Source organism: Orcinus orca, chromosome 12 (genome assembly GCF_937001465.1).
Source record: "Orcinus orca chromosome 12, mOrcOrc1.1, whole genome shotgun sequence".
Classification (NCBI taxonomy): Eukaryota; Metazoa; Chordata; class Mammalia; order Artiodactyla; family Delphinidae; genus Orcinus; species Orcinus orca.
Genome location: NC_064570.1, coordinates 71,379,049 through 71,391,308, shown reverse-complemented (window position 1 = coordinate 71,391,308; position 12,260 = coordinate 71,379,049). Strand labels below are relative to the sequence as shown.

Sequence of the window (12,260 nt, the reverse complement as noted above, 5' to 3'; positions counted from 1 at the left end):
AAGAACATTGAGGAAGAGTATCAACAAAAGAATCAGGAGTGGAAAACAAGGAATATATAAACAGGACTTTTTTCTCCTAAGAGCTGAAATTAATTTTGATGCTCTTAACAGAGCTGGCAAAAGTAATAGAAAGCTCAGCAAAGGGTCTCCCAGGTTTTATCTGATATCTTTATCTAAGTGCAAATTAATTTCACACTAAAATTAATTTAAAATTACAAATCTTTTCCCATCTGATTTTACTTCTCATTCAGGATTTTCAGTTTGGTGGTGAATTTTATCTGTATCCCCAGGCCATGTTCAAAATTAATCTGTCAAAATTATCCAGATGTTTAATAGACTAGTGTCTGGTTTATCTCCTGTATAATCTCAGGTACTAGATATAAAATATAAGAAAACTGCCTGTATCCTTTAATATTGATATGCCTGCCATTACATGGTTGCTAGAGATTTACTGGCTGTATTTATTTTGTGTAGAATTTATTATCCAAAAAGAACTTTAGTACATTTAATGTGACTCACTTATTTTATTAGATGAGGATATAAAAGCTCCTAATTTATTCACTTATTTATTTATATAATATTTATTGAGCACTTACTGTGTGCCTGTCACATGCTGGACATTTACTACTGATAAAACACAAACTTCTCTTTCACAGAACTTGTGTTCAAATGGATACATTTTATTTCAGGCCTCTGTGGATGGCATCAATTATTCCACCAGATATGATTCTTACCCTTTTGGAAGGGATCACAGCCATTATCCACTACTGTTTGTTGGACCCCACTACCCAGTATCACCAAGTAAGACTGCACAAATATTTGACTGCTTTTTAAAGATTATGAGGCCTAATAAGTCCCATTTGTAATCCTCAGGAAGTGATACATTTTCTTCCCCCAACTTCAATAGCTTTTGGTCAATGTAGACCAGAAACACCTGTTCGAAGCCCGCAGTGGAATCCTCTCGATCCTTCACATGATCATGTCCTCTGTGACACTGCTTTGGAGTGCACTGCATCAGGCCGATTCTTCGGAAAAGATACCCATTGCTGCATCCGCCTCTGTTACCACTATCAATCTTGGAGCCACAAAGGTTAGATAATTCACACTTCACCCTTGGCGCTCAAGAGGCTATTTGAGGATTCTCCCAAAGATTATGTTCTGAATTTGTGAATAATTTGAGTAGTATTTATGATTCTCTGCATGGATTGTGTAATTAGTTATCAAGTAATTTTTTTAACCGTTTTATTGAGGTGACATAACACAAAATTCACCCTTTTTAAGCATACATAATTCAATGTTTGTGTTTGTTTTTGTTTTGTTTTTTAGTAAATGTACAGAGCTGTAGTACTGTCTCCACAACCTAATGTTTGAGCGTACCCCTCACCACAGAAAGATGCCTCATGCCCATCTGCAGCCCCTCGGTTCCCATCCCTAACCACAATCAACCACTAATCTGTTTTCTGTACATCGATTTGCTTTTACCATTTACAGGCCATTTCCTGTAAATGGAATTATACATTATTTGGTCTTTTGTATCTAGTTTCTTTCATGTGACATAATATTTTTGAGGTTCATTCATACATGTTATAATTTTGTTCCTTTTTTTAGGACATTTCAAGCTGACATTTTAATATGCAAATCTCTCCTGGAAAACAGTTTAGCAATATGTACAGAGATCTTTAAGTTTCATAGTCTTTGACCTAGTAATCTACTTTAGTAATGAATTCTGAGGTAATCAAAATTATGTAAATATATACATAAAATATTTATTATAGCCTTATTTAATGGCAGAAAAAAGAGAGATCCTAAACAATAAGGGAATGATTAAATAAATTATCTGTTCAGTGTTATATTATGGAGCCACTAATGTCATGGTTTTGAAGAATTCTTAGTGGATGGAAAGTGCTTAAAAGTTTAGTGGAACAGGGATGTTACATAATTAAACAAATATTGTATTTCTAATTATGGAAAAAAAATTTATCTGCAGAAAAAGGAATAAAGAAAATTCACGTGTTAATAGTGATTATCTTAATATGATGAGGTTAATCATTGATTTAAAAAAAGTGTTTTTCTTCTTATACTCTTAGGTATTTTCCAAATTTTCTACTTTATATTTAGAGGGAAAGTATGTGAATGTTTAAAAGCATGTTAGGCTATGGCAGGTTGTCAAATTGATATTCCTCAATTACCTCATCTTGCTCCTAGACCTGACTTCCTAGATCTGGGAGTCATGGGAGCACACTGGGCACTGTGGGGGAAGGGTAGAAATCATTAGAAAATTGTATTTAAGTCCTGATGTTTGGATTAAACTATTATAGGGGTTTTTTTTTCCTTTTGAATTAAAATGACCATGGTTGCATCTCTTAACACTATTAAAGTTTCCTCTACCATTATGTAGGTAGTAAAACATACAAGTTCTGTATATTATTTCAAGAAAAACTAAAAGTGCAGTCCAGTTATTAATGCTTCCATAATTTTTAATTCACTTGTCATTTGCTTAAATTTTTGTAGAACTTGAGACAGCAGATCCTAGAATTATTGGGGCCCATTTCAATGAATCATGGTGTTCACTTTATGGCTGCCATCGCCTTTGTATGGAATGAAAGAAGACAGAACAAAACCACCACTAGGACCAAGGTATGTATTTGTCTTTTCATTTGGTAAGCATATGGGGAGCACATGCTGATTTTCAATTCTCCATTAGTCGCAGTGGGGCTGGGATAGGGTGGGTGGTGGAAAGGCAACAAGTTTGTGTACAGGTTTAGATAATGATATATTGCCTAAATTTCTTAAATAAATATAAAAGATATTTTATGTGAAGACAGGTAATTAATGTAATATTAAAACTGTAGCTGTATTTTACATAGAAATGGTAATATAATGCAATGTGTTTTTTAAATGATAGTCATTCAGGGTACAGGGCAAGAATATGGAGAGAAATTTTCATCTTGACTAGTTTTTCGTTACAACGTGACCTCTTAAATCATTTCTAAATGTAATTCATATGTTGTCTTTGGATTATGTATGTGAAAATTTTGTTGCTTTGTGGGTATGAAAGCTCAAAAAAGTGTTCTTGGACTTCACTGGTGGTCCAGTGGTTAAGAATCCACCTTCCAATGCACGGGATGCGGGTTCGATCCCTGGTTGGGGAACTAAGATCCCACATGCCGCGGGGCAACTAAGCCTGCGCACCACAACCAGAGAGCCCATATGCCGCAACTACAGAGTTCACATGCTCTGGAGCCCGTGCACCACGACTAGAGAGAAACCCGCGCGCCACAACTAGAGAGGAGCCTGCGCGCCGCAACAAAAAGATCCCACGTGCCACCGCTAAGACCCGATGCAGCCAAAAATAAATGAAATTAATAAATTTTTTTAATCTAAAAAGAAAAAAAGCTCAAAAAAGTGTTCTATATTGGATATAAATACTAACTCATTAGAATACTAAGGCTATTAAATAATTTATGTTCCCATAAGATATATGATTTGTCCAGCTAAAGGTTTCCAATCATATTTTTGTGCTGATTTCACATTACATATAGGCTGACATATCTAAAGTAATAAAAATAAACATTCCCACTTATATGACATTTTGCATGTGAGGATTCAGTAGTAGATATTACATTGGACAGAACTGAGATTCTAGACTATTTAAAATCAGTCAAGCACACGTGGTTTAATATGGCATATTGAACACATGCGTTTTTCTCTGCTTTCTTCCCAAAAATGAGAGTAAAAAAATTTTTAATGGCAAAACCCACAATGACAAAGAAATTGGGAGAGGTCACCACAAAAAAATAAGAGTCAACAAAATTTTGCAAGATGAAAAACACGTGTCTGAGTTGTAATTGACTTAGATATCAGTATCAGCTTCTCTGCTCTAAGTTGCTGCAAGAAGGGGTTCAATTCCCACTGTAAAAACTATAGACAGTTTCTGGAAGTAGAAGTATCAGGTACTTCTTAAAGGCAGAGAGTTAGGATGGGGCTGAAATCTGGAAGACTGATTGAGAGTTTATAGATCCCTTTTTCCCAACCCAAGCAACCAACCACCCACTTCTCTTACCCTATCCCATCAGGAGACTGGAGTCAAGTTTACTATGTGAAGAGTTTATCGAGAGAGGCTCTTGGGCTTACCTGGTGGTGCAGTGGTTAAGAATCCACCTGCCAATGCAGGGGACATGGGTTCGAGCCCTGGTCCGGAAAGATCCCACATGCTGCAGAGCAACTAAACCCGTGCGCTACAACTACTGAGCCTGTATTCTAGAGCCCACGAGCCACAACTACTGAGCCCATGCACCGCAACTACTGATGCCCACGCACCACAACTATTGATGCCCACACGCCTAGAGCCCGTGCTCCACAACAAGAGAAATCACTGCAATGAGAAGCCCATGCACCGCAATGAAGAGTAGCGCCCGCTCACCACAACTAGAGAAAGCCTGCTCGCAGCAACAAAGACCCAACGCAACCAAAAATTAATTAATTAATTTTAAAAAAAAGAGGGGCTCTTGACGGAAGGGCATAAGGTTGACACAAGTAGAAATTAGACTTCATGCTGAAACCAGCATTCAAAAGTCTACATTTTGAAAAATGGGAATCACCCTCACCCCAGTGAGATGGCAGGAAGTTACTATGTCCCTCAGGTAGCAGTTTGGAGGATTCCTCTCTAGGAAAATGACCTGACCAAGAAAAAAGACCTATAGCTACTGAAGTTTTTGAGTCTCCTAGGAAAAACAAACTAGGCTGCTATCACCACACAGGAAGGCCCACCTATCCAGTAGTCCTGTGCACAAATGCTTGAGTTCCCATCATGTTTTACTTTCTTTTTGAAAGGCAATAGTAGCATAGTTGTTAAGAGCGCAGACTTTGAAACCAGATCTCTGGGGTTCAAATATTGACTTCCCCACTCACTAACTATATGACTTCTTCAGGGTAGCAGTACTACTTCATGGGGTTGTGAGAATCAGAAAGAAAGTGAGAGAGAGAGAGAGGGAGGAAGGGAAGAAGGAAAAATATATATATGGCACTTACCAATGCACAGCACTTAATAAGCACTCTGTAAATATATATATATAGTTATATTATTATTACTCACATTTAAAATTGATAGAGAGCCAACTCATATGAAGAAAGTCTCAAAAAATTAGACAAAGACTGAAACAACTAAATAGAGAAAGTCAAAAGAAACAATGCATGTAACAGAAGAAAATGTAAATAATAGTAATGTCCTTCAAGAGGTAAAACCATATTGCATCCATGAAATAAGAAGAGATTATAAGAAAGACTATTGCAAAATTTTTAAATTATCTTGAATGTTAAAAAATTTTATAGCAGAAGCAAAACAAAATCAGTTATAAGGTTTGGAAAGTGAAAGTAGATAAATACCAAATATAGAATGTAAATTTAGAGATATGGAAAATAGGTGAAAGGAGATTTAAAAATTACGGAAGTGATACCGGAGGCTCAAGATCTTTTTGAAGAAAGAAGGAATAGAAAAAATGAAGGAAGAAAAGTATCTAAGAAATAGTACAAGGAAATTCCGCAGAAATGAAGGAAATGAATTGCTGCAGGCACTGTAAAAAGAGATATGTCTACACAAAGATCAGCAAGTAATTTCAAAACACTGAAGATAAAAAGGAGATCTTACAGGGGCTTCCCTAGTGGTGCAGTGGTTGAGAGTCCGCCTGCCGATGCAGGGGACACGGGTTCGTGCCCCGGTCCAGGAGGATCCCACATGTCACAGAGCGGCTGGGCCCGTGAGCCATGGCCGCTGAACCTGCGCGTCCGGAGCCTGTGCTCCGCAACGGGAGAGACCACAGCAGTGAGAGGCCCACGTACCGCAAAAAAATAAATAAAAATAAAAAAGAAATTTAAAAAAAAGATCTGACAGTCTTCTAAAGAGAAAATACTGGTCATATTCAATGGAATAATGATAAGACTTGTCAACAGCAGCACTAGAAATTATGATGGGAAAATTAGTTTCAACCTATAATTCTAACCGAGCCAAACTGTCACTCAAGTGAGTTTTGACCATGAAATGTCTCAAAAAAACAAAAAAATTGTGATCAATTCACCCTTTCTCAGCTATTGTAAGATGTATCTCCACCAGAGGAGGAAAAAAACAAGAAAGAAGACAACGTGGGGTCCAAGAAATAGGAGTTCCGACACAGAAGAAAAGGAAAGGGAATCTTTAAGACTGATGGTCACAGGAGAGATATCAAGATGATACTGTATAGCAAGCCTAGAGAGTACCAACCCAAGTAAAAGGTAGAGAGATTAATTATCTGATGTTTTTGAATACGCAATTACAGGACATTTACCGTCTTTGGCATGTTTGTGGATGAACATGTGATAGAGAAAACCAAGCAAACAAAAATAGTGCAAACACACAAATGCACGTGTATGTGCACACACACTTCTATTAAACCCATTGTGACAATTAAGGAAGTTTTTTTTATAAAGGTAGAAAAATCCAACTGAAGTCATACTGCTTAATGATAACCATGTTTTCTTGTATATACTATCAGAATTTTAAACACATTTACATATAAAATATTATGAATACGGGTATTGTATTCCTTTGATGTATATTCATTTATTTCATCCATCTGCTGGCTGATATACAATTATTCATACATCTTTTATTTTTTTCATCATGATTTTAGTGCAAAGAGGAAATTTATATACAAAATATGCATAAATAATTCTTCATATCATAAACAACTCTGAAATGAATGAAAGCGCATACATAGTTCATCATATCCAGTGTTTCTTTGTGGAAGTCCTTAAAAAATTAAATTAAAAACAATTATATTTCTTTGAGGCAAATTATTTTATTAATCTAGACTCGTTGAACCTTATCATTGGAATGAATAATAAAAACTATTTTAAAGATTGGCAAAAGAAAACAGTTTAACTCTAGGGAAAACAAAAAGTCATACAAGAAAAGACATGCAGTGATAATACACAGCATAACCATAAGTAGTCACGTGAACCCTAGATGTTGATTTAAATGAAGTTATGATGTAACTACGTTGGGAGGATAGGGAGAAAAGTGTAAGAGAGCTAAACCTTTGTCTTCTAAAGTAGGAAGTCAGTAGATGATGTGTAAAATTAAAGAAAATATTGTGAAGTAGGAAAAGTAATAAGAGTGTATATTACTCAGAAATGATAGAAAAGAGCTAAGAGTTGAGCATTGTTGCTTTGGGGCATGAGAAGTGCGAGGGCACTGCTATTTTGTCTTAAAAGGCTTGTTGTCCTATTTGATTTTTTGAAATGATGTACAGGTATTATATGGATAAAAAAAGAAATTTTACCTAAAGAAGAGGCCATAAAATATTCTCTTGATTCTGTGATTTGTCTTAAAAGACTTAAATATACACGTACATAAGTGAATACAATGATGTGTTCTCCAGGTTATTCCTGCAGCCAGTGAAGAACAGCTTTTACTAGTAGAACTGGTTCGTTCAATCAGTGTCATGAGAGCAGAAACTGTCATACAGACGGTGAAGGAAGTTTTAAAGCAGCCCCCAGCCATAGCCAAGGACAAGGTAAGAAGAACTTTGATCTGTTTACAGTTGTATTTCAGAAGTGACCCTGGTAGGTAAGATATTTTTTGTACAATACATCCTTTTATTTAAAAGGATTGCAGAAATGACCGCATGTGTTCCTCGAATCACCCTAATAAAAACAGTTCTCAGTATGTGCAGTGACTTGCTGTGTGATCATCCCTGTGGCCAGTGAAGAGCAGTTCACTGCTCGTAGCTCTCCAGATGTACGTCTAAGGGAGTTAGGGGCTGTGGGACCAAATTCTTAGGTGAGATTTTTCTGGTCATGTAAAGGAAGAGCACAGAAGCCAGAGCCCAAGGTCTGTTTACCTCAGTTGTTGCCTTTTTCACAGCTTCGTACTGCATTCTCTTCAGAATGAATGTCTCAAGTCTGTAAACTCCCCACATTTTGCCATAACCTTAGTTCTAGTCAGTGTCATTTCTTGACCATGTACAAACTGTGCTGTGCGAGGGCTACCAAAAAATGAATAACGGAGTCTCTACATTCACAATGCATTGTCTCTAGCTAGGCAGACATAAAAGTCTACAAATTACTAAAGTTATGGATTTCTCTACTTTTTTTGCTCTTTGTTCCAGAACACTAAGAGGTCCTATTTTCTTAAAAAATATTTACCAACTGAAAACATTAGATTTTAAGCCAAGGCAAAATAGACCTAATCACTTCCTTAAAAGAATTATTACACATACCTGAAAATATTATTTTTTCTGTTGCCTGAAGAGTGTATTACTTGTGTGTGTGAATAGCCAGTGTCCTTATTAACTTTTTTTTTCCTACCATGAGTTTATTTTTATTTTATTTTATTTATTTTTAACATCTTTATTGGAGTATAATTGCTTTACAATGGTGGGTTAGTTTCTGCTTTATAACAAAGTGAATCAGTTACACATATACATATGTCCCCATATCTGTTCCCTCTTGCATCTCCCTCCCTCCCACCCTCCCTATCCCACCCCTCTAGGTGGTCACAAAGCACCAAGCTGATCTCCCTGTGCTATGCGGCTGCTTCCCACTAGCTATCTATTTTACATTTGGTAGTGTATATATGTCCATGCCACTCTCTCACTTTGTCCCAGCTTACCCTTCCCCCTCCCCATGTCCTCAAATCCATTCTCTAATAGGTCTGCATCTTTATTCCCGTCTTGCCCCTAGGTTCTTCTGATCACTGTTTTTTCTTTTTTTTTTTTAGATTCCATATATATGTGTTAGCATATGGTATTTGTTATTCTCCTTCTGACTTAATTCACTCTGTATGACAGTCTCTAGGTCCATCCACCTCACTACAAATAACTCAGTTTCATTCCTTTTTATGGCTGAGTAATATTCCATTGTATATATGTGCCACATCTTCTTTATCCATTCATCTGTTGGTGGACACTTAGGTTGCTTCCATGTCCTGGCTATTGTAAATAGAGCTGCAATGAACATTTTGGTACATGACTCTTTTTGAATTACAGTTTTCTCAGGGTATATGTCCAGTAGTGGGTTTGCTGGGTTGTATCGTAGTTCTATTTTTAGTTTTTCTAAGGAACCTCCATACTGTTCTCCATAATGGCTGTATCAATTTACATTCCCACCAACAGTGCAAGAGGGTTCCCTTTTCTCCACACCCTCTCCAGCATTTATTGTTTCTAGATTTTTTGATGATGGCCATTCTGACTGGTGTGAGATGATATCTCATTGTAGCTTTGATTTGCATTTCTCTAATGGTTAATGATGTTGAGCATTCTTTCATGTGTTTGTTGGCAATCTGTATGTCTTCTTTGGAGAAATGTCTATTTAGGTCTTCTGCCCATTTTTGGATTGGGTTGTTTGTTTTTTTGATATTGAGCTGCATGAGTTGCTTGTATGTTTTGGAGATTAATCCTCCTATTAACTTTTTAACAGTTTCCTTACTGTTCTGAAATCACCTCTGGGGCATTTGTGATAGGATTTTAAATTTGCATGTGAAAGCTCAATTCAGCGTAATATTTTGAGCATCTACTTATGCCCGAGATATTGGGCTAAGTGTGAAGGATATAAACAAATAAGAGCAAATTCTACACCTCTCACCTGCTGCACCCCCTGCTCTCAATATACTAAATTCCGAATTTTTCTTTATATGGTAAAAGGGGAAGTTTTCAAGGGATTAGTTCATACTAAAAAGTAACGAATTGGTAAATTTTAGTGGACATCAGTATTATTTTCTTGCCAGTTACTGATTTTTAAGGACAGTTGTGTTCTTTTTATTATATGTTACACTCAGCACTACCTTTAGTTAAAGATTACATTTTAGGCTGTTAGGAGTTAGTTCAAATTTGGGACAACTACACTAATTTAACAGAAACGTGTGGTAAAATAGATTTAAATTCCCATTTCATAAAAAATTTCAACCTAATTCTGATAGCCCCAGCCAAGCATAGGCTGATTAAAATAAAAATAGTGTTGACGCTTACAGAGTGAATGGATCATTAAAAGCAATGACTGGGGTATCAACTTCGGTTATGGGATTGGGGCGGGGGACTGAGACTAGTTTGATTTCTTCTGTCCATTTTCAACTTTTTAAATAGCTTTTGTTCTGTGTTTTCCCTACTACATGGAAGAGAGCTGCGTGGTTTTTATGACAACCTAGTGTTTGATTTTGTTTGCTTTTCATTTTTTAATTTAAAATTGGCAGTAAAATACAGAGTAGTTGCAACTATGAAAAGGAGAGGCAGCATTTTTCTTCACTATAAAACTGATTTCTTTTGTTTATAGAAACATCTTTCTCTGGAAGTCTGCATGCTTCAGTTTTTCTATGCTTACATTCAAAGGTAAGATAACTGATGTGGATCTCTCCTCATTTCATTTAGCAGTGTATAAAAGTTAGGAAATATAGGAGAAAAGCACCTGAATTCTTTCAAGAAGTTGCTTATTTTTTTCCTTCTAAAACTAAAAGAACTAATAGTAGAAACAGAAAAACATTGTTTACGGATATACTAAAAAAGGTCATTGGTCTCTTAATGACCCAGTCATGCAAATCCTAGGAACATAAACACCTAAGTGTATTAAAGATACACTGGACATTAAAACAGTGAATTGTAAGAAAATCATTTACATATGAATGAAAAGCTACATCCTACTCTTGAAACCATGCCTACTGCCACTAAATCCATTATTTTGATATAGGCGAACACATGGTAATCTAATCTGTTTTTAATGTTAGGAATGATGATATGAAAATATCTTCTTTTTGTGGTATTCCAGTTTTGCATTTAACTGACAACTGAACAGAAGTTAGTTGATTTGAGTTTTGATAAACTTCTTACTTAAGACCCTGAATCTTAATCCTCCCTTATAGGGTAGTTTCCATTTTAATCATCAAGCTTGGCAACAGTCTGTGATCTATGATTAACATTTATAAAGTTAGGTTAAACTGGTTGTGATTTAGTGCAGGGACTGCCTAAAAGCTGAATTTAGGTTACATAGAGAGGAGTTAGGGTTAAGGTCAGCCGGAAACAGAGGTAATAATCTTAATTTCTCTAGAGGTGATTGATATTCAGGATAGATTGACGGCTCTCCCTTAGATGAGATAGAGACTCATAGGTGAAGGAAAAAGAGCCAGTATGAGAGAGATGTGGAGAGAATAGGATTGAGTAGGTAACTATGATGGCAGTAATTAAACTGAGATTTATTGCAGTTGTATTTTACTTTTGAGAGTCCATGTGATTAAAAATTGGTATTTCTATACAGTAGAATTTCTAGACTAATAATTTACACTGGATATTTTCAATGTGCTTGGTTTCCTTTTTATATATAATATTAGTAGAAAATATAAAGCTTTTAGAAATGTTCTGTCACAGTCTATAAAAATTCAGGAAATGTTTCAGAGAAAGTAGTAGGAAAATATGGTAAAGACAGGGGAAATATAGGGAAAGTTAAAGTTGATGTTGGCTTTCTCTATATATAGAAGCTATGTTTATCTTGCAGAATTCCAGTGCCCAATTTAGTGGATAGCTGGGCATCATTGTTGATACTTCTGAAAGACTCCATACAATTGAGCCTTCCAGCCCCAGGGCAGTTTCTTATACTTGGGTAAGCAATTTCACTTAAAAATATGATTTCAAATAAAAGAATAATGTTCATTGTCTGATTGCTGAATAACATGTTTTGGGTGGCTGTGTGACGTCTACCTTCTCATAGGATTCTCAAAGGTACAGAACTAGGTGTATAATATGAGGCCAGTAAAAAAAAAAAAAAGGGGGGGCGGGGGAGGATTCGGAGGGAACATTGTGTGTTTATACACGTGGAAAATGTAAATGTGCTAACATAAAGCTGTTGCAGCCTTAGTCACTTAGGAGAAAGTGTGGGATTGAAAGGGGTGAGGGTGAGTAGGACGGCTGAAGGGGAACTTCCTAGAGGAGGGTCATTTGAGTTCAGGGCCCTAAACATAAAAAGATTTGGAAGAGTCATTTTCTGTCTGTCATGTTGTTTCCTGATCTATGTTAATAATGTGTGTGATTATTTGATAAATTCCAGTCACCCTTAACTGCATGCACCATGATGTCCTAGGCAATGTCTGTCTTTTGCTCTCCATTATTCTTGGTTCATAATATGTCCCTAAGAAGTATTTGCTCAGTGAATGGAGGTGGTAGGAGCAGAAAGCCTTTGTGGAACAGGAAGGGGAAGGGTGCACTGGGCAAGGTACCTTGTCTCGTTTGGCTATGAAGTAGGGC

The 12,260-nt window shown here is 36.4% G+C and overlaps 1 protein-coding gene across 12 annotated transcripts in view; it reads left to right on the top strand.

The window, feature by feature from the left end:
- Window positions 1–12,260, top strand: part of DOP1A (DOP1 leucine zipper like protein A) — a 111,331-nt gene that overhangs the window by 81,219 nt on the left and 17,852 nt on the right. For 7 of the 12 annotated variants that reach the window (XR_007470530.1, XR_007470531.1, XM_049695323.1 and 4 more), the window contains 6 exons: window positions 657–801; window positions 908–1,090; window positions 2,512–2,637; window positions 7,416–7,550; window positions 10,303–10,358; window positions 11,515–11,619. Coding sequence is in view for 9 of the 12 variants with exons in the window: in XM_049695323.1 (XP_049551280.1) it covers window positions 657–801; window positions 908–1,090; window positions 2,512–2,637; window positions 7,416–7,550; window positions 10,303–10,358; window positions 11,515–11,619 (750 nt within the window). In the remaining 3 variants the exon portion in view is untranslated. The remainder of the gene's footprint in view (window positions 1–656; window positions 802–907; window positions 1,091–2,511; window positions 2,638–7,415; window positions 7,551–10,302; window positions 10,359–11,514; window positions 11,620–12,260) is intronic. The other 5 variants (XR_007470532.1, XM_049695325.1, XM_049695329.1 and 2 more) reach the window with 1 other exon arrangement.